Source organism: Dipodomys merriami, unplaced genomic scaffold (assembly GCF_024711535.1).
Source record: "Dipodomys merriami isolate MVZ:Mamm:240054 unplaced genomic scaffold, mDipMer1.0.p SCAF_27, whole genome shotgun sequence".
Classification (NCBI taxonomy): domain Eukaryota; kingdom Metazoa; phylum Chordata; class Mammalia; order Rodentia; family Heteromyidae; genus Dipodomys; species Dipodomys merriami.
In genome coordinates, this window is record NW_027204159.1 from 7,841,010 (window position 1) to 7,867,220 (window position 26,211).

The following is a 26,211-nucleotide window of genomic DNA, read 5'->3' on the forward strand; positions in this document are numbered from 1 at the left end:
CAGAAACCACTTCCGGGTTAGGGAGCTTGGGATGTCCGGATCTATGTCTATTGAGCACTTCCTGCCGAATGAGTTAGGTGCCCCTGGTGAGCCTCTTGAGCGTCCTGCTCTTTCCTGGAGATTCTCCCGGCCTTGTTCCCTGGCCTTTGGCTTCTCTCCTGGGAATCAGGCGTCCCGCAGCGCGATGCCCCAGCTCGGGCTCCTATGCCGGAAGGCTTGGGCTGCGCTGCTCAGCCAGCTGGTGCGACCTCCCCATGCCGTGAGCATCCGGACGGTCGGTGGTCACAGCCAGGTGAGCCAGGTCAGGTGAGCCTGGTGGAGATGGCTCCTGACTGTCCCGGCATAGGCTTGTGCGTCCTTGGTTTTTGTTGTTGTTGTTGTTGAGTGACCACTTTGTAACAGAACTGAACTAAATCTTTTGGAGGTCTTGGTATTTCATACTGAGACCAGTCTTGGCAGGTTGGAGCTTTTTGTTTTCAGTTCGCAGCAGCCAAGGACATGGCAGTGGAAAGCTCCAATGACTTATTTACAGATACCTGGAAAAGGAGTATTTTCATACAGATACACAATCCATCTGAAATCCTTAGAGTCAAATTCATACTTTTTTTCTTAAGCCAAATGTAAATGGAATGGGTAAAGACCATAAATAAACTGAGTTCGCAATAGAATTTACCCCAACATGAATTTCAGAAACACACTTTTAGTTTTCAGAGACTTGGCATTAAAGAGATTTTGACATTACAGAGAAGGGATTGTGGACTTGATTTAGGTTTCTTTTGGGGAAGAGAATATCCTATGGTATTTTGGAACTAACACACCCCCCATTTCTGAAAGGACATTAGCCTGCTGGCAATAAAATTGGTGTTTTGCCTTAATTAAGGAAATCCCTAGTGCTCTCAGAGAAGATGCTTTGTGCTCTCTTGCACAGCAGGGTTCAGAGCTTTTGTTTCTTTTTCAAAAGTTAGTTGAAACAGGAAAAGCATTTCTTTTCCTCTATTGGTGGGTTGTTCTTTGTTATTTGGTTCCTTCTCTGATGTCTTCAAATTGCATTTCCCTAAGCTGATAAACAGAATTCTTATTTTTGCTTTTGGAGTAGGAACTGAGAACTGGAAAAGATCATGCTAATCTGTACACCTAGATGGTTGTTAGGGGTAGTGTTTGTTTTGGGTTTTTATTGATTTTAGGAGCTTAAACTTTTTTTCAGACATGTATAAACTCAAATACAATGAAGTCACTCAAGAGATGAAGACAGTTCTGTATTACCTGTGTAATAGTAGTTACAATGCGGGTTCTCGAGGGTGGTAGGTGGAGATCAGGATAGATAAAATGGTGCTCAGGCATCTCATTGCTTAGTGTCAAGAATCTTTTTAGGGGTGCTGGGAATGTGGCTTAGTGGTAGAGAGCTTGCGTAACATCTATTAAAGTCCTGGGTCAATTCCTCAGTACTACATAAACAGAAAAAGCCAAAAGTGGCACTGTGGCTCAAGTGATCCAGTGCTAGCCTTGGGCTCAGGGACAGTGACTAGGCACTGAGTTCAAGCTCCAGGACTGGCAAAAAAGAAAAAAGAAAACAGAATCTTTACAGGTTGGTGGACCGTGGGGTTGGTTGGAGATGCCACATGTCTAACCTACGTCATGAGGTGCTGCATTTTATTTCGTACTCCTTTTTTTGTTGTTTAGATAGCAGAGGCAGTTTTAACATCTCAACTGAAACCACGTGAAGAGAAACCAAATTTTGTCATTAAGGTACCAAAGGTAATGCCCTTTTACTACTTTGTTTTCTCACAGTGCCATAGAAGATTGACATCTACTTTGCTTGTCTCTCTGACCCTTTTTAAATTAAATTAAAGATCTAAATACAGGGCCAGGGGTGTGGCACAAGTGGTAGAGTCCTTGCTTACCTTATATACATAAGGCCCTAAGTTTAATCCCCAGTACCATAATACTATCTGTGGTCAGAATCATCTGAATTGAAAAAAGCTCCACTTTCATTTTTTTAAATTGATTTTTGAACTATAGATTATATGGACTGGGAAGGTGGCTCAGTGGTAGAGTGCTTGCCTCGAATGCATGACGCCCTGGGTTTGATTCCTCAGCACCACATAAGCAGAAAAGGCCGGAAGTGGCACTGTGGCTCAAGTGGTAGAGCACTCGCCTTGAGCTGAAGAGCTCAGGGACAGCGCCAGGCCCAGAGTTCAGGCCCCACGCAGGCAAAAAAAAAACCCAAAAAACAAAAACTATAGATTATAAATTATAAGTATAGTTTATGTCTTTGTCTTAGATACTTATTTCATGTTTTGAAACTACTGACATTTTTGTTTTCCAGGGCACTAGGGATCTTAGTCCCCAGCAGATGGTTGTGAGGGAGAAAATTCTTGATACGGTTGTCAGCTGCTTTAAACGTCATGGGGCAAAAGGATTAGACACACCAGCATTTGAGCTAAAGGTAGGGAAAAGAATGCGCATAATAGGCTGAGAAGGTGGTCTAGTGGTAGAGTGCTTGCTTGAATGCATGAGGTCCTGGGTTTGATTCTTCAGCACCACATAAGCAAAAAAAAAAAAAAAAAAAGCCGGAAGTGGCGCTGTGGCTGAAGTGGTAGAGCGCTAGCCTTGAGCTGAAGAGTTGAGGGACAGTGCTCAGGCCAAGAGCCCAGGCCCTGTGACACACACACACACACACACACACACACACACACACACACACACACACACACACACACACACACACACACACACACACACACTTCATTGCCATGTGCTTTTAGTGTCCCACAACACACACACACACACACACACACACACACACACACACACACACACACACACTTCATTGCCATGTGCTTTTAGTGTCCCACAACACACACACACACACACACACACACACACACACACACACACACACACACACACTTCATTGCCATGTGCTTTTAGTGTCCCACAAAATTTCTTAGCTGTGTTCTATAGTTATCCTTTGAACCAGTGCTCTTTCTGTTTGACCCCTTCAGGATATGCTCACGGAGAAGTCTGAAGAGAATTTTGGGCTCATGTATGACCTGAAGGATCAAGGTGGAGAGCTACTGTCCCTTCGCTATGACCTTACTGTATCCTTCTGAGTGCTGGAGTCTGACCTCTCTTTCCAGATCTACAGAGAGTTTTGTAACAAAAGGGAGGAGAGTAACTGTGTGGAGGGATACTTCTATTGGCAATAACCTTTAGTTTTTCTCAGAAGGTAGTTTTGCTGTCTGAGCCTGTCTTGTCCTTCCTTCCTTCCTTCCTTCCTTCCTTCCTTCCTTCCTTCCTCCCTCCCTCCCTCCCTCCCTCCCCTCCTCCCTTCCTTTCTTCCTCCCTCCCTCCCTCCCTCCCTCCCTCCCTCCCTCCCTCCCTTCCTCCCTCCCTCCCTCCCTCCTTCCCTCCTTTACTCCCTCTCTCTCTCTCTCTCTCTCGCTCTTTCTTGCTGTCTTTCTTTTTTATCGGTCATTGGGCTTGAACTCGGCTTGGGCACTGTCCTGAGCTCTTCAGCTCAAGGCGAGTGCTCTACCGCTTAAGCCACAGTGCTACTTCTGGTTTTCTGGTGGTTTATTGGAGATGAGAGTCTCACAGAGCCGGGCACTGGTGGCTCACACCTGTAATTCTAGCTACTCAGGAGGCTGAGAACTGAGGATTGTGGTTCAAAGCCAGTCTGGGCAGGAAAGTTCGTGAAACTCTTATTTCCAATAAACCACTCAGAAAGCCAGAAATGGCTCAGTGGCTCAAGTGGTAGAAGTGCTAACCTTGAGCTGAAGAGCTGAGGGACAGTGTTCAGGCCCAGAGTTCAAAACCCAGGACCAACAACAAAACAAAACAAAACAAAAAAAAATGAAAGAGAGGGCCTTACTGACTTTCCTGCTTAGGCTGGCTTTGAGTCACAATCCTCAGATCTCAGCCTCCTGAGTAGCTAGAATTATAGGCATGAGCCACCAGTGCCCAGCCAGTCTGTCTTCTCTCTTCCTTTTTTTTTTTTTTTTAACTTTTTGTTTTATTAGTGTATATTCATTGTACAAAGTGTTTCATTGTGATATATCCATGTATATACTATACTTTAATCAAATTGATTTCTTCTTCTTATGCTCTTATCATTTTTGCCACTTAATTTCAGTATTTCCCTGGGGGAAATCTGTAGAAACATGGACTGCTGGTTCAAACCCTAGCAATTTCTATTTTTTGTTGGTTGTGGGGCTTGAACTCTAGGCCTGGGCACTGTCCCTCAGTTTTTTTTCGCTCAAGGCTAACACTCTACTGCTTAAACCACAGCTCCACTTCTGTTTTGGGGTGTGTGTGTGTGTGTGTGTGTGTGTGTGTGTGTGTGTGTGTGTGTGTGTGTGTGTGTGTGTGTGTGTGTGTGTGTGTGTGTGTGTGTGTGTGTGTGTGTGTGTGTGTGTGTGTGTGTGTCTGTGTGTGTGTCTGTGTCTGTGTCTGTGTCTGTGTCTGTGTGTCTGTCTGTGTGTGTCTGTGTGTGTCTGTGTGTGTCTGTGTGTGTAATTGGAGGTAAGAATCTCAAAACTTGGGAGCTGGGAAAGTGGCTCAGTAGTAGAGTGCTTGCCTTGCATGTATGAGGGCCTCAGCACCACATACACAGAAAAAGCTGGAAGTGGCTAAAGAGCTGAGGGACAGCGCCCAGGCCCAGAGTTCAGGCCCCACGACCTCCCCCCCCCCAAAAAAAAAAAAAAGAATCTCAAGACTTTCCTACACAGGCTGGCTTTGAACTACAGTCTTTAGATCTCAGCCTCCTGAGTAGCTAGGATTACAGGCATAATCCAACCTTGCTGGCTCAAAAAAATTGCATTTTAAACACACATTCTGGGAGTTAAATGCATGGTCCCTGGCCTGTCCTTTTAGAAATATGGATTGAAATTATTGGCAAATTTAGGATCTGCAGTTTTAACTATTTTGAGATCATTGAGTATTGATATAACTGGGAGGAAATGGCTCACACCTGTATTTCTTGGGTTGTTTTTTTCATCTGTTTTCTGTCTTTTCTGTTCAGCTATCAGTTGTTTTTTTTTTTTTTTTTTTGGGGGGGAGGTCTGGTCGTGGGGCCTGAACTCTGGGCCTGGGTGCTGTCCCTCAGCTCTTCAGCTCAAGGCTAGCGCTCTACCACTTGAGCCACAGCGCCACTTCCGGCTTTTTTCTTATGTGGTGCTGAGGAATCGAACCCAGGGCCTCAGGCATGCAAGGCAAGCGCTCTACCACTGAGCCACCTTCCCAGCCCCAGTTGTTCGTTGTTTTTTTTTTTTTTTTGTCATTTTTTTTTTATTGTGAAAATACTGTACAGAGGGGTTATAATTACATGGGCAAGATAATGAGTACATTTCTTATCAAGCATTGTAGCCTCCTCCTTTGTTTCCCCTTCCCATCCCTTCCCATTCTCCTCCCCCCCCCCATCAGCTTTCAGTTTTGCATATGATTGCTTCACTTGACACATACACACATACTGTCAAGCACTATATGCCATGAGTAGTAAGAAACAAGACAGAGAGAAGACCCTTATTCTTGTATAGCAAATCAAGTCCAATTTGTAGAGGCCCAGTCTTCCCTAATGTCTTTATGGATGGGCCTAAGCTTTGAATATATTATCTTTCTTCCTTAATCTATTTATGTGAGGTTCCTTTTGCCCGTTATCTGGCCATGAATAAACTGAAGAAGATGAAACGTTACCAAGTTGGAAAGGTGTGGCGCCGGGAGAGCCCTGCCATAGTCCAGGGTCGTTACAGGGAGTTCTGCCAGTGTGTAAGTGACCTTAAAGATACAGTATAGTTTTGTAGTTAACCTGAGAATTGGCTGATCAGCGTTTTGTTTTATCCTGTACTTTTCTTTGCTGCAGGATTTTGATATTGCTGGTCAGTTTGACCCTATGATTCCAGATGCAGAGTGTTTGAAAATCATTTGTGAAATCCTTAGTGGATTGCAACTGGGGGACTTTCTCATTAAGGTGAGGTTTGGGCTGAAGATTGGGAAAGTCTAGATTTGATAAGTTGCATGCTCTCTCTCTCTCTGGCTATCTGTCTCTGTCTCTCTGTCCTTCCCCCAACCCCCTCACTCTCACTGTGTGACACACACATTAATTTTCTTTTCCTATGCAATTTCCTTTCTGTTCCTTTCTGGTATAGCATATGTCTTATGAGCTGGAAGACTAGGGACAGCTATTGCTTTGAGGGAAAGATTATTTGCCTTGAATTCACAGGTCAGTGACTAGGGATCATAGATGGGATGTTTGCTGTGTGTGATGTTCCCAAAAGTAAGTTCCATAGGGCATTGACAGGGTACTTAAATTACTTGTCTTGGATTCACAAGGTCAATGACCGGCGGATTGTAGATGGGATGTTTGCTGTGTGTGGTGTTCCTGAAAGCAAGTTCCGTACCATCTGTGCCTCAATGGATAAACTAGACAAGGTAATGAAGCAAACATACTTAAGTAGATCCTGTCTGGGTTTATCTCTTTATTCCAAATTTATACCATAGAGATGAATAAGGAGGTAATGACTGGAAGTGAATTGTTAGTGGGGGAAGGCCAGGAACTAAGTTATATAGGGATTGTGCCTGGATATCTTAAGCTGCCTTTGATTTTTCCAAGTGTGCTATTCATTCATGGCATATTGAATGAAAATGAAATGTCATTTTCTAGTTAACTATAAGATTATAAGGCTGAGGGCTGGGAAGGTGGCTCAGTGGTAGAGCGCTTGCCTTGCAAGCCTGAGGCCCTGGGTTCGATTCCTTAGCACCATATAAGCAAAAAGAAAAAATGCTGGAAGTGGTGCTGTGGCTCAAGTGGTAGAGTGCTAGCCTTGAGCTGAAGAGCTGAGGGACAGCGCCCAGGCCCAGAGTTCAGGCCCCATAACCGGACCCAAAAAAAAAAAAAAAAAAAGATTATAAGGCTGAGTTAACATCTTGCTGTTTATACAGATGTCTTGGGAAGATGTGAGACATGAGATGGTTGTGAAGAAAGGCCTGGCTCCTGAGGTGGCTGATCGAATTGGGGACTATGTGCAATGTCATGGTAAGAACCAGAGTCCTTAAAACTGAAAACCAGGCTGAGAGTGAAATTTGTTAAACTTCTAACTCTGAAATAGCTTTTCTCCATTGATGTGTTAGAGTCTGGCCTGAACTTAATTTCTCTTTTACTTATAACTACTTTGCATCTTTATATGGTAAAGGTAGAGGTGGAAGAGGAGGAGGTCTGGTCATATGAGACCAGGATCACCATCATCTTTTTTTAAAAAACAGAAAAGAGGAGGAAAAGCTAGAGCCTATTACAAATAAGTTTGGATGAAATACTCAGGGCTCTGAGGTCTGAATATTCCAGTTCATAGTCAGTCTGGGCAGGAAAGTTCGTGAGACCCTTATCTCTAGTTAACCACCAAATATAATCAGGAGTGGAGCTGTGGCTCAAGTGGTAGAGTACCAGCCTGGAGTAAAAAAGTTCCAGGACAGTGGGACGGTGCCTAAACCCCAATACAGGCGCGTGCATACGTGCTCACACACACACACATGTGGATGACACAATCTGGGTAAATAGAATAGAGCTTATTTTTCTACACTTCTTTCCCTAGGTGGGATATCCCTGCTAGAGGAAATGTTCCAGGATCCCCGACTATCACAAAGCAAGCAAGCCTTGGAGGGTCTGAGGGACCTGAAGCTGCTCTTTGAATACCTGACTTTATTTGGAATTGCTGAGAAGGTAAGTTTAGTTGGATGTGGACTTCCTACTGAGCTCTAGCTCTCTTGAGTCTAGTCTGGGAGTGACTATAGTCTTGTTCCTACAGATCTCCTTTGACCTGAGTCTAGCCCGGGGCCTGGACTATTATACAGGAGTGATCTATGAAGCAGTACTGCTAAAGCCCGCAGCTCAAGCTGGAGTAGAGTCCCTGAATGTAGGCAGTGTGGCTGCTGGTGGGCGCTATGATGATCTGGTTGCCACGTTTGACCCCAAAGGCTACAAGGTGCCATGTGTTGGGTTGAGCATTGGAGTAGAGCGAATCTTCTACATTGTGGAGCAAAAGATGAAGGTATGTCCTAGTAGGCATGAGGCGTGTGTTCTATAATCTATTTCTGTAGGTGTGGTTGGGCTGTTTCTGGTTATTTTTTGTGTGTGTGAATTATCAATATAGAAGAAATTAAAAAAAATAGTTTTACTCACCTCCCCCTCCCCCCGCCCCCGGTCTATCTTTAAATCAGACTTTGGGTGAGAAGGTACGGACCTCAGAAACCCAAGTGTTTGTGGCTACACCCCAGAAGAACTTTCTTCGAGAACGGTTAAAGATAATTGCAGAACTTTGGGATGCTGGAATCAAGGTATGGTAGTGCCTATGTCTGAACCATCTAGGTATATGTGAGATATATGAGCAAGTCATATATCTACCTTATGCCTAGGGTGGAACTCAAGACTATTTTAGGGGGGCTGGGAAGGTGGCTCAGTGGTAGAGCACTTGCCTTGAATGCATGAGGCTCTGGGTTCAATTCCTCAGCACCGCATAAGCCAAAAAAAAAAAGCTGGAAGTGGTGCTTTGGCTCAAGTGGTAGATTGCTAGCCTTGAGCTGAAGAGCTGAGGGACAGCGCCCAGGCCCAGAGTTCAGGCCCCAGGAATGGACCGCCCCCCCCAAAAAAAAAATACTATTTTAGGCTATCATTAGAGGGTTAGCCACTTATTTTTTATTTCCTTAGACATACATATTCTTAGGGCTTATGGTCAGTCTAAATGCTGTGCTTTGTTTTATCTTTTTCAGGCAGAGATGCTATATAAGGAGAACCCTAAACTATTAACCCAGTTGCACTATTGTGAGGACATGGGCATTCCACTGGTGGTCATTATTGGTGAGCAAGAACAAAAGGAAGGTACCCTCAAGCTCCGTTCAGTGGCCAGCAGAGAGGAGGTGAGTGGGAGCTGGCAGAAATAGTAGCCAAAAATCTTCCCAAAATTAATTATATGAGAGTGGCTTGCTATGCAGCTGAGGCTGGCTTGGAACCTATTATTGTAGCCCAGGCTGGTATTGAACTTGAAATCTTCCTGCCTCAGCCTTTTGAGTCCTGGAAGTTCAGGTTCTCAAGGTGGGTGCCAACACACACAGCTCCCACATTATTTAAGAAATTAGATCTTGCTGGGCACTGGTGGCTCACACCTGTAATCATAGCTACTCAGGAGGCTGAGATCTGAGGATTGCAGTTCAAAGCCAGCTTGGGCAGGAAAGACCATGAGACTCCTATCTCCAATAAACCACCAGGAAACCAGAAGAGGTGCTGTAGCTGAAGTGGTAGAGTGCTTGCCTTGAGCTGAAGAGCTGAGAGACAGTGCCCAGGCCCAGAGTTCAAGCTCCATGACTGACCAGAAAAAAAAAAATCAGATCTTTTGGCTGAGGAAGTATCTCCGGGCTTAATAGTAATAAAAACAAAGACCTATCTTAAGTTACTATTAACCATTATAGCTAGTGAGCATTTGCTGTGGGAGCAGGATGAACAAATGATGTGGTATTTTTTAGACTAGTCAACAAAAGAAACAGATCATTGTTTGAATTCTCTAGTCTTGAAAATATATATTCTCCAGGTCAGCTTGAAGCCGACTCCCCAACTTCTTGGTTGTATAAATAGTGAAAACGGATGCAAAATGAAGTGAATCTGGAAAAACATTGGCTGAGCAGCCAGTATCACTTTGGAGTTTGTCACATGAGAATTCTCTTATGTTTCAGGTGGCCATTAAACGGGAAAATCTTGTGGCTGAAATTCAGAAGCAACTGTCTCTGTCTTGATTGCTTGATTGCCATCTGCTGCCTTTTGTAGAAAAGTTTTCATATAAGATTGAGTTCCTGGTGGACTTTAACAGCTGACCAGCATGAGTGACAAGTGCCTTCTGTGTCCTCTGTCTTTCCCAGATGAAGAATGACAGAAGGCTTGAGGACTTGAGAGCTAGTATAAGCAGCTACTCTGCATGGAAGCAGATGGCTGGTATGTGAAAAAGACACATTCCAACTGCAGACGCAAATTTGAAATGCTGTAAAATGCTGTCAAGAGGTGCTGAGGTGGTTAATGTAAGCAAGGCTCACATCAGGCTGAAGATCCTGTACCTATGATATCAGAAGCCAGATATTTAGCTTTTTATTGTAGCTTCTGAAAAATTGGCCTACATCCAGCCCTTGGCCTGTCCATGGAATTTTGGAAAGATAGAAAGGATGAATAGTATCTGTTTTTTGCTTTGAAGATAGAGATGCTATCGTAAGAGCATGGCACTGCCTATCTTGATCCCATCTAGTGGTAACCGCAGTGGGGCTATCTTTATTTTCTTTTTTTCTTTTCTTTTCTTTTTTTTTTGGGTCTGGTCATGGGCCTGAACTCTGGGCCTGGGCGCTGTCCCTCAGCTCTTCAGCTCAAGGCTAGCGCTCTACCACTTGAGCCACAGCACCACTTCCGGCTTTTTTCTTTTTGCTTATGTGGTGCTGAGGAATCGAACCCAGGGCCTCAGGCATGCAAGGCAAGCGCTCTACCACTGAGCCACCTTCCCAGCCCCATATCTTTATTTTCTTGAATGTTGAACTTAGTAACTTACTTGACAAGATGAAGATCTGATCTGCCCATTCTCTGTGCCAGAATCAGTACTCTGATTATTCCTATCTGTCATGAAGGTTGTTCTAGAAGTGTTTTGATAACATGTGAAATAAAATATTAAGGGAAGTAGTTGAGTAATTTGTTACTACGGGACTTATTTGCATAGTCCATATAAAATCCTTGAGAGTACACAGTCCTGACTTATGTGCCTTTTTTTTGGTGCCAGTACTGGGGCTTGAACTCTGGGTCTGGGCACTTTCCCTTAGCTTTTTTGCTCAGGGCTGGTGCTTACCACTTGAGCCACAGCTCCACTTACGGCTTTTTTTGTGTGTGGTTAATTGAAGATAAGAGTTTCACAGACTGTTCTTTTTTTTTTTTTTTTTCAGGTAAGGGGTAGGTTTATTCAGTAGACCTGCTGGGACCAGGCAAGGTTGGCACTCCACGTGGCTGGGAAAGGCCTAGAGAGAGCTGGGAAAGAGCAGGGAGAGGGCGTCTGGGCCTGGGCTAGGCCTTATATAGGGTATGGGCAGAGAAAGGTGTGGCCACATCAAATTCAGAGGTGTCCTAAGAGGATGCAGATGTGACCTCTTCCAGGTGTCCCAGTTGCCTAGGTAATGCAGGTACTGGGTGGAGACTTTGCTGTGAGGAGGGTGGAGTCTGATAGCCATCCGGGAGCGGACCTTACCTTCCAGCCTTTTAATAATCATGAAATAGGGCAAGGATTCTCTCTGGCTACTTCCTGCTGACAAGGGGCATCGACAATAGGGGTAAAAGGCTGGAATTTGGTCCCCTCCCTGAGGAGTGAGCAGCAGCGGTCAGTTGGTGGTGTGAGTCCTTAGATGAAGTCTGGAGAAGTCTCGTGAGCATTGAGGGGCTGGAAAAAAAAATACTAGGGAGCAAATAAATGGCAAGAGGAAGGACTTGGGGCTGAAAATGTTGGTAGAAATGTCCCTAGCTACTTCTCACAGACTATTCTTTGGGCTGGCTTCAAACCATGATCCTTAGATTTCAGTCTCCTGAGTAACTAGGATTACAAGCATGAGCCATTGGCACCTGGAATCGGAAGCTTTTGTATTTGGTGCAGGAAACTGCCACAGTTTCTCTTTTTTTTTGACTCCCACTGAGCTTAAAGTCATATAGATAAACATATTGAGCCATTTGCCAGAATGCTTTATTTATATCTTATGGTGATGCCGATGACCTGTCTTCCCAAGTCTAATATTGTGATTAAATAACAGATCAAAGAACTAATGTTCCCCAGTTGAAGAAAAGTTTAATTTAACCAAATGGTGGTGGTCCCAAGCTGGGTGCCAGTGGCTCATGTTTGTAGTCCTAGCTACTCACAAACAGATGTAAGGATCTAGGTTCCAAGCCTGCTTGGAAAGTCCTTGAGACTTTAATTGGGAGGAGAGAGGGAGGGGAGGGAAAATGCCCTGGAGCTTTGGCTCCAGCGGTTTGAGCACTAACCTTGAGCAAATAAACTCAGGCAAATAAACTCAAGCCCCAGGGCTGCACACACGCACGCACGCGATCCCAAGTTCAAAAAGTGCTTTTCTTCCGTGCCTTTGTAAACACTGGTGTAGTTAGGGCTTTACCCCTCTAGTGTGCGCTGGTAAAAGGGACAATTAGAATCCATAAATAGCGCTTCAAAAGAAGGCTTAGAAACTTTTGGTAAAGCTCGCAAAGTTAATTAGATAAGAGGGCACTGTTCCCTAGCATGGGTATGGATTGGTTTAGATCAAAAACCAGTTCCGAAGTGGTTTTTGATCGAAACCAATCCATCCAGGTTTGTTTTGAAAAGCATGGGGGTTGGGGGGGGGGGGGGACATTTGCATGAGCCCTTACTTCCGTGTTGCTTCACACACCCAGTGCGCCTGCGCGGTCTCCTTGGAGCAGAGGCGGGGCCAAGGAGCCTGTATTAGAATTTCTCTAATCTTATTGGAAGGATAACGTACCTTACGGCAGCAAGTCTCTTTTTGCGGTATTTTACGGCTTCCCATTCACTCCTATGCGAAGATGGCGTCCGGCAGCGGGGTAGGTGTTGTGTGCGAGTAGGTTTGCGGGGTGAGGGTTCCTTTTTTAGTGCTGAATAAGGACAAACTCGGACATCTGACTGCCTGACATCTCTTTGTGATCCTGGGGTCCAGGTTCGAGAACTGCCGCCAGGCTCTGGCGCGGGGACAGTGGAATTGCGGAGGTCTTTGGGGTTGGGGTCCAGAGGTTCGCCTTTGCCTCTGGATGAGGTCCCCAGAGATTGAGCTTCCGAAAAGTCGTGGGGTCGCCTTAGTGGCGAGGTGGAGGCTCTTTTCATCTTTTCCGGGGTCCGGATACGGGTAGCGACGGATTTTGAGCACTTTTTCCCTCTACAGACAAAAAACTTGGACTTTCGCCGAAAGTGGGACAAAGATGAATACGAGAAACTCGCGGAGAAGAGACTCACGGAAGAGAGAGAAAAGAAGGATGGTGGGTGCTCGCCTCATCTTGGGCTCAAGGGTGCTTAGAGGCTATGCCGTGAGTGGCTTGAGATTGGGGAGGGAGGTGATGGGCGCTGCGCTCTTAATTCGGGCATTGTTGCTTCCCTGATTCTAGGTGTCTGCGAAAAGTGAGAACGAGGTGGTGGACTAATGTAGTTTTGAGGGGCTCTAAGGCTCTGTCTTTCTCCCCTGCTTGGCTCGTTTAGTACTTTCCTGAAGTGTTGTGCTACTGAGGTCCCCCTTTCCCCCGGTTCTGGGGCTTGAACTCGGGGCCTGGGGGCTGTTCTTTAGCTTTTTGCTTGGCGTTCCATCACTTGAGCCACAGCTTCACTTCTGGCTTTTTGCTGGTTAATTAGAAGTAGGAATCTCATTAACTTTCCTACCTCATCTGACTTTAAACTTTCTTCAGATCTCAGCCTTCTGAGTGGTTGTGATTACCCGCCAGGGCCCAGCTTGTCCCTTGAAGAGAGAGAGAGAGAGAGAGAGAGAGAGAGAGAGAGAGAGAGAGAGAGAGAGAGAGAGAGAGAGAGTGTGTGTGGTGGGGCTTGAACTCTGAGCTGTCCCTCAGCTCTTCAGCACAAGGCTAGTGCTCTACCACTTGAGCCACAGCGCCACTTCCGGTTTTTTGGTGGTTAATTGGAGATGAGTCTCATAGACTTTCCTGGCCGGGCTGGCTTTGAATTTGAATCCTTAGATCTCAGCTTCCTGAGTAGCTAGGATTACAGGCATAAGCCACCGTCACCTGGCTCTTTGAAAATTTTTTAAGGGGAAGGAAAACATTCTTGACCTCATCAAGACCATCACATAATAGTGTGAGGAAAGCAGAGGCACTGACAAGAAAGGTTTATGATTCAATCTCACTACCTTGCACACTATCAGAGAGTGCGTTCTCCTCTCTTAGAATCCATTTTACAAAAGGAAATGTCATATTTTCTCATCTGTTTTCAAACAGATTTACTTTACTCCCACACCACCTTGAACATGCTTTTAGCTTTTTTTCTAACATGTTATTAATAATGCTTTGCCTGTTGGTTATGTGAATACATTTCCTAAATGCTGGTCTCCTTTTAAAATTTTACACTAACCCAAAATTCCTTTTTGTGTTATGATAGGGTATCTGACTGCAAGCCTTAATTAAGCATCTTTACTCTTTAATATATATATATATATATATATTATTGTAAAGATACTGTATAGAGGGGTTATAATTACATGATTAAGGTAATGAGTACATTTCCGATCAAGCATTGATGGAAAGTTCGTTTTCAATATCCTTACTCTTTTTTTTTTTTTGGGTCCGGTCGTGGGGCCTGAACTCTGGGCCTGGGCGCTGTCCCTCAGCTCTTCTGCTCAAGGCTAGCGCTCTACCACTTGAGCCACAGCACCACTTCCGGCTTTTTTTCTTTTTGCTTATGTGGTGCTGAGGAATCGAACCCAGGGCCTCAGGCATGCAAGGCAAGCGCTCTACCACTGAGCCACCTTCCCAGCCCTCCTTACTCTTTTTGAAAGGATTGCTTCTAGTGACAATTCAGAATTCCTTCTCCTCAGTTCAGTTAGTGAGTAGAGAACTTACTGCTTTTAAGTTTGGTTACTTTAGAGAAAAAGCTGTAGAAAGTTAGGGATTCCTTACCATTTCTCTTTTCACATTCTTCCTAGCTACTGCTATATGCTGATTGATGTACCTGCTGTGGTCCAGAATGAAAGAATGAGTGAGGGTTGTCCTCTGAATTTGGGGGTTCATGTATTTTCCCTTTTGACTGAAGAACTAATATATTGAGGAGCTTTCTTCCCCACTATGTTTCAGGAAAACCAGTGCAGCCAGTCAAGCGGGAGCTTTTGCGACACAGAGACTATAAAGTGGACTTGGAATCCAAGCTTGGGAAGACAATTGTCATTACCAAGACAACCCCACAGTCTGAAATGGGAGGGTGAGTAGCATCTTCTGAAGCCAAAAGTGTGCCTAATAATTAACCCTATAGTTTGTTTTAGGAAGTGGTGAGGTAGGGCCTTTGCCCTAGGCTATCCATCTTGGTGCTTATAATTTTATCCCTAGACTTGTCTTTATTTGGCTTCCCAAGTCCCAAATTAATACTGTAGTATTTCTAGGAGTGGTCATACTGTAGGCTTCTTCCTATTAGCACTGTAACTTCTTCATATCTTCAAAGGGATTATTTTATTTGTTCCACGAGAAGAAATGAAGGGATTACTGAGATATCTCTCCAGAATAAATTGGTTGGCATTGGATTGGATCCAAGGAGTTGTTCATGGTGAAAAAAGAGGGCTGAGGTCCTAGACTAGTAAAAGGCTGTAGTTGGTATGTATTATTGTTATGGAAAGTGCCTGGTTATGTACCTTCTTCCCAAACCATAATTATATAGGAGCTTATCACCCTTTTCCTATCATTCCTTTCTAGTTATGATTTCCAGTAGGAGGGTAACACAGATAGCAATGAAGTGACACTTCTTGGATCTGTTTAGTAAACCCAGTACAGTTATTCCTGTATGTTATCCTTCGTTTTGTACATTTGTAAATTACCTAACAGTTTAGCAGCATAAAATAACAACTGTAACTTCTGTGAGCAAAGACTCTGGAAGTAGCTTACAAAGTGATTCTATCTCAGGATCTTTTTTTTGTTTTTTGGTGCTGGTCCTGGGCTTGAACTCAGGGCCTGGATCCCTTTTTATTTAAGACTAGCACTCTATCACTTGAACCACAGCTCCACTTCTGGCTTTTGAGTGATTAATAGGAGCTAAGAGTCTCACAGACTTTCCTGCCTGAGCTGGCTTTGAACGATGATCCTCAAATCTCAGCTTCCTGAGAAGCTAGGATGACAGGTATCATAATTACTTTTGACATATTCTCTTTGTCACATATTACTTTAATACTGATTGGGAGGAGGCTTCATAGGGTGGGAATAATGGGAGAGTGAGGCTATCATTGGCTCTCCTAGGAATGAAGGATTTATGAAACTGAAGCCTTAAAACCTTACCATAAAGTTTTGTTTCTTGGTTGAAAACAATGAAGTTCTTAAAACTAGATTTGATTCATGTATTGTTTTTTCTTTTCTGTCAGATATTACTGCAATGTTTGTGACTGTGTGGTGAAAGATTCCATCAACTTCCTGGATCATATTAATGGAAAGAAACGTAAGGCTTGGAGGTAGTTTGTGGCCAGGATTTTTTTTTTTTGGGGGGGGGGTCCGGTCATGGGGCCTGAACTCTGGGCCTGGGCGCTGTCCCTCGGCTCTTCAGCTCAAGACTAGCGCTCTACCACTTGAGTCACAGCACCACTTCCGGCTTTTTTTCTTTTTGCTTATGTGGTGCTGGGGAAATCAAACCCAGGGCCTCAGGCATGCAAGGCAAGTGCTCTACCACTGAGCCACCTTCCCAGCCCCTGTGGCCAGGGACTGAGTTTTGCGTTTTGGAGGTGGGAGAGGAGAAAAAAGTTTTTCTCTGGCGCGTGCGTGCGTGCGTGCGTGCGTGCGTGCGTGCGTGCGTGTGTTGAGTGAGTATGGGCACGCACACTTGTCCTTAGGTCTGGGTGCCATCTGTGAGCTTTTTTGCTCAGTGTTACCTGCTAGAACCACCGCTCCATTTTTGGCTTTTGGGGGATTAATTGGAGAGAAGTGTCTCCCAGACTTTCCTACCTGGGCTGGGCTTCAAATCTTAATCCTCATGTCTCAACCTTCTGAGTAGCTAGGATTACAGGTGTGAGCCATTTGCACCTGGCTTCAGAGCTGCTTTTATTTTTATTTATTTATTTATATTTTTGGTGCTGGTCCTGGGGCTTGAACTTGTGCTAAAGGCTAGTGCTCTGCCATTTGAGCCAGAGCTCTATTTTCAAGCTTTTTGGTGGTTAATTGAAGATCAGAGTCTGATGCACTTTTCTGCCTGGTTTGCCTTTGAACTACAGTCCTCTGATCTAGCCTTCTGAAGCAGGTAGGCTTACAGGGATGAGCCACCAGTGCCAGATTTGCTGGTCCTTTTTAATGATTAACTCTCCAGTTGCTTTAGTGCAGGTTATCTTTGCCTCATTATCTAATATTTTTGGAAGCCTTGAGGCTATGCTCTTCTAGGTTCTCAACAAACTGAAACCATGATTTTCTAGCGTTGCCTTATTGGTGCTCATCTGTTCAGTTAAGGGCACTTGAAAGCCACCTGTGTCTTGGTGAACAGGTGAGGTCAAACTATTTTTGCCATTATTTTTTGCTGTGTTTTATATGAAGAGGTGTTTGCTTTTGTTTTTGTTTTTTCGTTTTTGTTTTTCAAAAAGCTAGAAGTAAACTTTTTCAGAGACTGGAGATATTTTTATAACCTTGCCTTACTATTGACCTCACCCAGATCAACGGAACCTGGGCATGTCTATGCGTGTGGAACGTTCTACTCTGGATCAGGTGAAGAAACGCTTTGAGGTCAATAAGAAGAAGATGGAAGAGAAGCAGAAGGATTATGATTTTGAGGAAAGAATGAAGGAACTCAGAGAAGAGGTAAGGCTCTCTTAATCTCCTTTCCCCTACCTTTTATTTTATCTTGGGAAGTATCAGAGATAACTTTTTCATCTCACACTTCTTACCTTCTTACTCCAAGTGATAGCCTGAATTTTTGTTATACTAGGGAAAAACTTTTTTTTTGGTTGTTGGTTTTGGGGCCTGAACTCTAGGCCTGGGCACTGTCCCTGAGCTAACGCTCTACCACTTGAGCCACAGCCCGCCACTTCCAGTTTTCTAGTGGCTAATTGGAGATAAGAGCTTCATGCACTTTCTTGCCCGGGCTGGCTTTGAACCATGATCCTCAGATGTCAGCCTCCTCAGTAGCTAGGATTACAGGTGTGAGCCACCAGTGTCCCGCCTGACTATGAATCGTGAGCAAGTTACTTAACCCTTCTATGTCTCAATCTCTCCATATTATAGATCGTAGTGTGATATACATAAAGTATCACAAGAGTTCCTGGCATGAACTCCATGTTCCACAATGTAATATAGTTTTGTTCCTATAAGCCTTTTAAAAACTAGAGTTGAACTGAGAATACTAAGCTAAAGCTTCCTTGTCCATTGTTGTTTGCCAGTCCTAGGGTTTGAACTCAAGGCTTAGGCACTGCCCTTGAGCCAATTTGTGCTCAAGGCTAGCTCTCTACCACTTGGGCTCAACTCCACTTCTGGCTTTTTCTCTGATTTATTAGAGACAAGAGTCTCATGTACTGCACAGTCTGGTGTCAAACTGTGAGCCTCAGATCTCAGCCTTCTGAGGAGCTAGGATTAGCTTGTCTCTTACTTAATTTTATTTATCTATTCATTTATTTATTAATTATGGCATTCGATTGATCCTAAGGTCTTCCACATGCCAGGCAAGTAAGTTCTCTACCACTGATTTTGAGATTTTTACTGCTTTTGAGATTTTACTTTCTTCTAAGTATAGGAATTTCAAAGCTCAATATCTCTTTCAAAAACATCTATACTGGGCTGGGAAGGTGGCTCAGTGGTAGAGTGCTTGCCTTGCATGCATGAGGCCCTGTGTTTGATTCCTCAGCACCACATAAACAGAAAAAGCTGGAAGTGGTGCTTTGGCTCAAGTGGTAGGGCACTAGCCTTAAGCTGAAGAGCTGAGGGACAGTGCTCAGGCCCAGAGTTCAGGCCCCATGACCGACAAAAAAAAAAACAAAAAAAAAACACAAAACAAAACAAAACAAAAAAACATCTATACTGATTCTGAGTGATTTTCTTCCTCATTCTCACTTCCAGGAAGAAAAGGCAAAAGCATACAAGAAAGAGAAGCAGAAGGAGAAGAAAAGGAGAGCGGAGGAGGACTTGACATTTGAGGAGGATGATGAGATGGCAGCTGTGATGGGCTTCTCTGGCTTTGGTTCCACCAAGAAGAGTTACTGAGCCTTTCTGTGATGGGCCTAATTTTGGCCTATGCTGGACCTAACTGTGTGTGTGTATGTTAGGGGGTGGGGTCATTCCTTTTGGATACTGGGGAAAGTCCTTTAGAGTGTTAATGGCAGGACTAGAGGGTGGGTGTTTGTGATTTCCCTCTACCTTAGGGGAGGGCACAGGATACAGAGGTAATGCTGCTGTGCATTCCTTGTACGTTAGTTTGTCACCGGAGTTACAAGACCTCTTCCCATCTGAGTTCCTGATAAATGAAGACATCTCCATCAGAGGCTGCTCTCCAGAAACTTCCCCTGCATCTTTCCCTCTTCATCTATCCAACTTCTTGTCTGAGCATCCCAGTTTTTTCCTATGTTCTGCATTTGTTTAAATTTTAACTCTTGTTAGCCTGTAACGGAAGGGATCTGATCAGATCCTCCTTTTGCCATTCTTCTCTATGGTTCTTTGCCACCTGTGCATGCATGTGTACTTCTGCCTGGGTCAGTGGTGTGTGTGGATATGTGTGCATGAATTTGTCACAAAGAGGGGGTCTGAGCTGGAATCTCAGAGCATTGCTGCCCTGGGGCCTGATGTTCTCGGTTTCCTCAGCGCATGTAACAGGCAATTAAATGGGATGAGTGGTGTGGTTTGTGTCTGGTGAGTTTTTTAACATTGTTCTTTTGATGTGGGCTGTTTCAGCTTTTCCTGTTTGTTTAACTTTACTGAGGATTTTTCTGTTTTGTCTTCCTTGTGAGCAGGCTCTTGGAAGACCTGTTTGATGCAAAGGAAGAAAAAAAAAAAGAAACAACAAAACAATACAACCCCCCCCACACACCCAAAAAAAACTCCAAACAACCAAACAAGCTTGCTATGGGAATCCTTGGGTCTCAGAGGCTATACAACATAATAAATGACAGACTGGGCCTGTTTTACATTTGATGGGAACATTCCATATTCTTTCCTGTGTGTGTGTGTGTGTCCTTCCCACACTGAGAATTTACATACATGCAAATTCTAACATTCCCTCCCCCTTTTTTTTGGTGCTGGTACTGGGGCTTGAGCTCCAGGCCTTGCATTCTCGTGGTTTTTTTTTGGGGGGGGGGCGGGGTCAGCTCATGGGACCTGAACTCTGGGCCTGGGCGCTGTCCCTCAGCTCTTCAGCTCAAGGCTAGCGCTCTACCACTTGAGCCACAGCACCACTTCCAGCTTTTTCTTTTTGCTTATGTGGTGCTGAGGAATCGAACCCAGGGCCTCATCCATGCAAGGCAAGCGCTCTACCACTGAGCTAACTTCCCAGCCCCAACTATTGAGCTTTCTATAATTTCAGGCTCCTTTGATCCTGAGCAGCAAAGCTTAGGGTTGAACTGGGTGTTTTTTTGCTTTCTGCAATTTGTGTTTGCAGAAATTTTTTTAAAATGTTTTTTCTTAATGTTTTGGGTTTTTGAAGTCTTTATTGTAGGCAGGGCTCATTCTATACACTGTTGGATGTTTAGCAACTTCCCTGATCTACCTATACAATAGCACCCTTTCCTCCAATTTGTGACAGCTAACAATGTTTTCCACAGATGACCACTGCCGTCTCTGCTATGTTCTGACTTGATTAGATGGCACAGAGTGACTGTTAAACTCAAGCTGGGTGCTGGTGGCTCATACCTGTAATCCTAGCTACTCAGGAGGCTGAGATCTGAGGATCATGGTTCAAAGCCAGCCCAGGCAGGAAAATCCATGAGACTCTTATCTCCAGTGAACCACTCAGAAAACCGAAGGGGCAAAGTGGCTCAAGTGGTAGAGCGCTAGCCTTGAGCTGAAGAGCTCAGGGACAACACCCAGGCCCAGAATTCAAGCCCCACAACTGACCAAGGGAAAAAAAAAAAAAAAAAAGCAAAGAAAACACTGCTTTCTCCTGGATGAGAAGGCAGAAGAAAGAGCCCTATATCAACAAGAATAGTAGTAACTTAAACCTCAGATAACTTAGGAAATCCCCTTTGCTGCCTCTGTACACTTGAGTTAAGAGATCCATTTGGATTAACAGATGGTCAGTATGTGGGTTTTCTTTTTCTGGCTCATATTCTCTCTCTGGTTTTGTGGTCAGTTGGAGATAGAGTCTCATGGACTTCACTGCCGGGGCTGGCTTTGCACTGTGATCCTCTGATCTCAACGTCCTGAGTAGCTAGGATTAGAGGTGTGAGCCATTGGAACTCATACACCTTTCCATAGCATCTCAAGTTCTGTGGGTCTTGCTAAGGAACTTATTTGATCCCCAGCACCAAAGGTAAGGTGGTGTAGTGGTTCATGTCTGTACCAAGCGCCTGAGAAGCTGAGGCAGGAAAGCCTGAGTTATATTGAGATCATATACTGCTTTATGTGTACGCAGATTACAAGGATGTTTACCATAGGTTTATAATGGTGAACCGTTTGAAACTAGAACATTTGTACTTGAGTAAAATGCAGTAATTAATATATAGGTGACTCAGACCTATATGTACTGACAGAAAAGCTTCCTGAGACAGGTGAATAAAATGAATATGCAACATTTCCTGTAAGTCAGAAATTTAACTGTTCTATGTATGGCTACATTAGCAGGTATAAGAAAATGTGAACAAAAATCTAACTTGAAAGGATCTACCTTTCCCTGAGAAATTTAGTAGGAGTTTCTAGGAAAGCTGTTTACATCTCGTGCAAAAAGTAAAGAATAGGTGTTTTTGCGTGTTTGTTAGAAGGCTAGAAATGCGTGTCACCTGGGAGAGGGACTGTGGGTTCCAAGACAAGTCTTGAAATACCTATAAAGCTTCACTTAGCAGGGAATCAGACACTGACAATAAAACAAGTACAGTGACCCCGTGTGGTGGTTGGGAGAGCGCGGAGGTCGCCGGGGTAGGGGCACTCAGAGAGTTGGTGTGCAGCAGAGGATTAGAGGATCTGCCAGAACCCTACAGCGCCGGGCACAGCTCCAGAGTCAGGAAGTGGAAGCGGATAGGACAGTTCCTGGTGACTCATGTTACATCATGACGTAGCTTCCTCTCATAGTCAAGAGAATATAATCAGAAGGTGTTTTCCGGGCTGGCTTTAGCTCAGCGGTTACTTCGACGAGCATTCTCCACAATCAACACGCGCAGCTTTCAGCTGTGCAGTTGGTTCGAAACCCGCGGGCGCTTTCCAGCCCTTTTGCTGCTGTCCCGGGCCAGACTGTCCTTATTTTCCTTCTTAGAAAGTTTTGGGATCCTTCCTTTGTCTGGAGCTCACAGAAAGCTCTCCTGTCAAAAGTTCAGCTTCCTTAAACCACAGTAAAAGGAACCAACGCTTCTGGGAGAAGCCTGGGATTACAGGACTGGAGAAAGACAGAAACGAACCTGCGACATCGACTTTCTAAATCACCTTTCGTGTCTGCTTTGTATTCCAACAGTTATCTATTGTATGCTTGTAACTTTTGTAATGTCGCTTAACCTGAGGCTCATAGGATTATTATTATTATTATTATTATTATTATTATTATTATTATTATTTTGGTCCCATTCTCTTGTTTGGGGACTGTAGACAGTTGGTCTCTCCCTCCCTCCCTCTCCCTTTCCCTCTCTCTCCTCCTTCTGTCTCCCCCCTCCCACCTCATTTCCCTCCCCTCCCCTTCTCCCTCTCTCCCTTTTTCTGTCTCTTCTCTTGCACTGGTACTGGGGCTTGAATGCAGAGCTCCCTGTTCTTACTTGCTTTTCCTGTTTAAGGTTGCAACTCTACCACTTGAGCCGCTCCTCCCCTCTGGCTTTTTGCTGGTTAGTTGGAGATAAGAATCTCATGGAGTTTCTGGCTTTGAATCTTGATCATCAGATCTCAGCCTCCTGATTAGCTTACAAACCGCAAGCACCCAAAACATGTTGAATTTTCTTTGTGCTGTTTATGCTATTTTCTGGCTGATTCTAATTACTGATATGTTTATCTTATTAGGTATTTGAATCCTCTCTTCAATAATTATACTTTAAACATTACCCTTTAGTGTGTAGTTGAGCCCAGGACCACCTTGCTTTTTGGACAAGTGCTCTACCATGTGAGTCACACCCACATGCCCCTTGGGATATCTAATTTAGCTGCCACTTTTTTCCCCTAAATGATTCTTTTCCTTCAGTTTTGATTTAAAACATTATTAAGAAACAAAACAAGCCGGGCATCAGAGGCTCTCGCCTATAATCCTAGCTACTTAGGAGGCTGAGATCTGCAGTTCAAAGTCAGCCCGGGCAGGAAAGGCCTAGAGACTTTTTTTTTGGTCGGTCGTGGGGCTTGAACTGTGGGCCTGGGCGCTGTCCCTGCGCTCTTCAGCTCAAGGTGAGTGCTCTACCACTTGAACCACAGCACCACTTCCGGCTTTCTAGTGGTTTATTGGAGATAAGAGTCTCACAGACTTTTCTGCCCGGGATGCCTTTGAACCATAATCCTCAGATCTCAGCCTCCTCAGTAGCTAGGATTATAGGCGTGAGCCACTGGCGCCCAGCCCGAGAGACTCTTATTTCCAATTAACCACCAGAAAACTGGAAGTGGCACTGTGGTTCAAATGGTAGAATGTTAGCCTTGAGCAAAAGAAGTTCATGGACAGTGCCCAGGTCCTTAGATCCAGTCCCAGGATTGGCGATAGATAGATAGATAGATAGATAGATAGATAGATAGATAGATAGATAGATAGATAGATAGATAGATAGAGATGATATACAGAGAGGGGGGTTACAGTTACATAAGTCAGGTAATGAGTACATTTCTTTTTGGGCAATATCATCCTTCCCTTCTCTGTTTCCCAGTTTTTCCCTCCTGTCCCTACCCACTTTATCTATGTATCTATATATCCATTCTTTCTATCTATCTATCTATCTATCTATCTATCTATCTATCTATCTATCTATCTATCTATCTATCTCCCCCCGAAAACTTTATTATCTTTAGAGTAGTTGTATAAAGGAGGTGCCACTTAACAAAGCAGTTTATGAATACAATGCATCTTAGTGTCACCTCCTTCGACATTCTCACCCTCCTTCAATCTACCCCTTCTTCCTTTACTTTTCTTAATTTTGTGGTATACACAATAAATTTTTTTTTGTCAGTTGTGGGGCTTGAACTCTGGGCCTGGACACTGTCCCTCAGCTCTTCAGCTCAAGGAGAGTATTCTACCACTTAAACCACAGTGCCACTTCCGGTTTTCGGAGTAGTTTATTGGAGATAAGAGTCTCACAGAGTTTCTTGCCCGAACTGGCTTTGAACTGCAATCTTCAGATCTCAGCCTCCTGAGTAGCTAGGATTACAAGCGTAAGCCACCAATGCCCGTCTACATGAATTTTTGATTGCATTTTCTCCCCCTTACCCTTCATTCATCTACCACTCTGTCCTCAGCACCACTTCCTCTCTTGTAAGTACTCATTTCCTGGTGCTTATTTTGTTGGGATTTGTCTTTCTAAAAAGTTACATTATTTGAACTTTCCGTAGAAGTCTATCTTGACCAATTCTGCTCTTATTCTTGTGGTATAAATATTAAAGATATAATATTTGATTTAGGTACTTAAGCCATGTAAAAATTAAACGTCTCTGCTTATCAATAATGGATGATTTTGTAACTTTGTTTTTGTGGTTATAAAATTCAACTGTAATTCTGCTTCTGTTCCTAACTGAATGCATCACTCCCATCTTTTGTTCTATTCCTCAAGGTTCCTGTCAACAGTCCCTAGCAGAAGGCCCTGTATACACTGCTGGACAAAGAGCCCAACTGCTCAGGCTTTAGCCCTCCGCTCCTCCCCTTTCCGGTCAAAAATGCTTAAAAGCTGACACTTAGCCATGCCCTGAGATCCCGGCCCTGGGCGTAGTCCTGACAGTCAGCGCTTTGTTATTTTGCTCAAATAAAATTCTGTTTAAACCACAGCTCACCAGTGGTTTTTGTTTCCTACTGTCTATTGATTCCTGAACAATATAATACTCTTTGTTCTTTGTGAATTTTCTGAGTTAATTTTTGGTGCAATGTTTCACAGTGGGTTTTCTCTTTCATGTCATTAGGTGAGTAAGATTATTTTAATTTACAGTGGAATTTTTTTGTTGTTTTAGGATTTTTGTTTGTTTTGGTCAGCTGTGTGGCTTGAACTCAGGGCTTGGGTGCTGTTCCTGGGCTCTTTTGCTCAAGGCTATTGCTCTACCACTTTAAGCCACAGTGCCACTTCCAGTTTTCTGGTGGTTAATTGGACATAACAGTATTACAGACTTTCTTCTTCTGGCTGTCTTTGAACCTCAATTCTCAGATCTCAGCCTCCTGAATAGCTAGGATTACAGGCTTGAGCCATCCACACCCAGTGCCCAGCGCATGAGCCACAGCAACATTTCCAGCTCTTAAGAGGTTAATTGGAGATAAGAGACCCACAGACTTTCCTACCTGGGCTGGTTTTTAGCTGTAATCCTCAGATATGGTCTCCTGAGTAGTTAGGATTACAAATGTGAGCTACCAGTGCCCAGATTGGTGTCTGGTTTTCAACTCAAGGCCTTGAGTGCAATCTACTTGCTTGCACAAGTACAACTGAGCTCAGCGGAGTGTTGTATTTTGAATTTCTTGTTTTATATTTAGTTTTTAAAATATTGATTTTCATTTTTAACTTTCTTAATATAAAATTTATGCTTGCTGTTTGCATTTTGAAATGTTTGGTTTTCCATTTTCAATAATTGTGTAGAGGAGGCTATTTACCAGGTTTCTTTCTTTTTTCTTTTTCTTTTTTTTCTGCCGGTCATGGGGCTTGAACTCTGGGCCTGGGTGCTGTGTCTCAGCTCTTCAGCTCAAGGCTAGCACTCTACCACTTAAGCTACAGTACCACTTCCAGCATTTTCTGCATATATGGTGCTGAGGACTCGAACCCAGGGCCTCATGCATGCAAGGCAAACACTCTACCACTGAGCCACCTTCCCAGCCCCTACCAGGTTTCTTAGTACAAAAGTGCCTGCCCTCTTGTATTGTCAGAACAGAACGAACTTTTTTGGGGTGTGTGTGTGGGGGGAGGGGGAGTAAAGGAGCACAGTTTGAAGTCTTCTGATTTGTGATCTCTTTTGTTTCTGTGGGACTCTTATTAACAAATTTTGCTACATGCTTCACTATTCTTTTTAGCTGTCATCATTTTTCTTTTTGGTCTGCCAGTAGTAGGGCTTGAACTCAGAGCCTGGGCACTGTACCTCTGCTTTATTTATTTATTTTTTTGGCTTATCTTTGCTCATCTAGTGTTCTACCACTTGAGCTACAGCAACACTTCCAGCTTTTTAAGAGACCCACAGACTTTCCTACCTGCGCTGGTTTTGAGCTG

General features: G+C 44.0%; 2 protein-coding genes across 3 annotated transcripts; both read left to right on the plus strand.

The window, feature by feature from the left end:
- Nucleotides 1–52: 52 nt before the first annotated feature.
- Hars2 (histidyl-tRNA synthetase 2, mitochondrial) lies at nt 53–10,763 on the plus strand. 2 transcript variants are annotated; one of them, XM_070036183.1, is made up of 13 exons: nt 53–292; nt 1,681–1,755; nt 2,327–2,446; nt 3,006–3,101; nt 5,641–5,766; nt 5,861–5,968; nt 6,331–6,429; nt 6,940–7,033; nt 7,587–7,714; nt 7,800–8,042; nt 8,212–8,328; nt 8,761–8,907; nt 9,718–10,763. In XM_070036183.1, exons 1-13 carry the CDS (start codon nt 185–187, stop codon nt 9,775–9,777), a joined length of 1,521 nt encoding a protein of 506 aa, XP_069892284.1. In that variant the 5' UTR covers nt 53–184; the 3' UTR covers nt 9,778–10,763. The 2 variants fall into 2 exon arrangements, with proteins under 2 accessions (XP_069892284.1, XP_069892285.1); XM_070036184.1 differs by lacking the exon at nt 53–292 and adding an exon at nt 1,566–1,585.
- A 1,752-nt stretch (nt 10,764–12,515) lies between these two features.
- Zmat2 (zinc finger matrin-type 2) lies at nt 12,516–19,849 on the plus strand. Its single transcript, XM_070036186.1, has 6 exons — nt 12,516–12,604; nt 12,940–13,033; nt 14,849–14,972; nt 16,117–16,190; nt 17,385–17,530; nt 18,782–19,849. The coding sequence occupies exons 1-6, from the start codon at nt 12,587–12,589 to the stop codon at nt 18,923–18,925; spliced, it is 600 nt and encodes a 199-aa protein (XP_069892287.1). The 5' UTR covers nt 12,516–12,586; the 3' UTR covers nt 18,926–19,849.
- Nucleotides 19,850–26,211: the final 6,362 nt, after the last annotated feature.

Coding starts and splice junctions, on each gene's coding strand:
- Hars2 (XM_070036183.1), top strand. CDS start 185: ATGCCCCAGCTCGGGCTCCTATGCCGGAAGGCTTGGGCTGCGCTGCTC. Junction 3,102..5,640: donor CCCTTCGCTATGACCTTACT/GTATCCTTCTGA, acceptor TATTTATGTGAG/GTTCCTTTTGCCCGTTATCT. Junction 7,715..7,799: donor TATTTGGAATTGCTGAGAAG/GTAAGTTTAGTT, acceptor TTGTTCCTACAG/ATCTCCTTTGACCTGAGTCT.
- Zmat2 (XM_070036186.1), top strand. Junction 16,191..17,384: donor TCATATTAATGGAAAGAAAC/GTAAGGCTTGGA, acceptor GACCTCACCCAG/ATCAACGGAACCTGGGCATG. Junction 17,531..18,781: donor TGAAGGAACTCAGAGAAGAG/GTAAGGCTCTCT, acceptor TCTCACTTCCAG/GAAGAAAAGGCAAAAGCATA.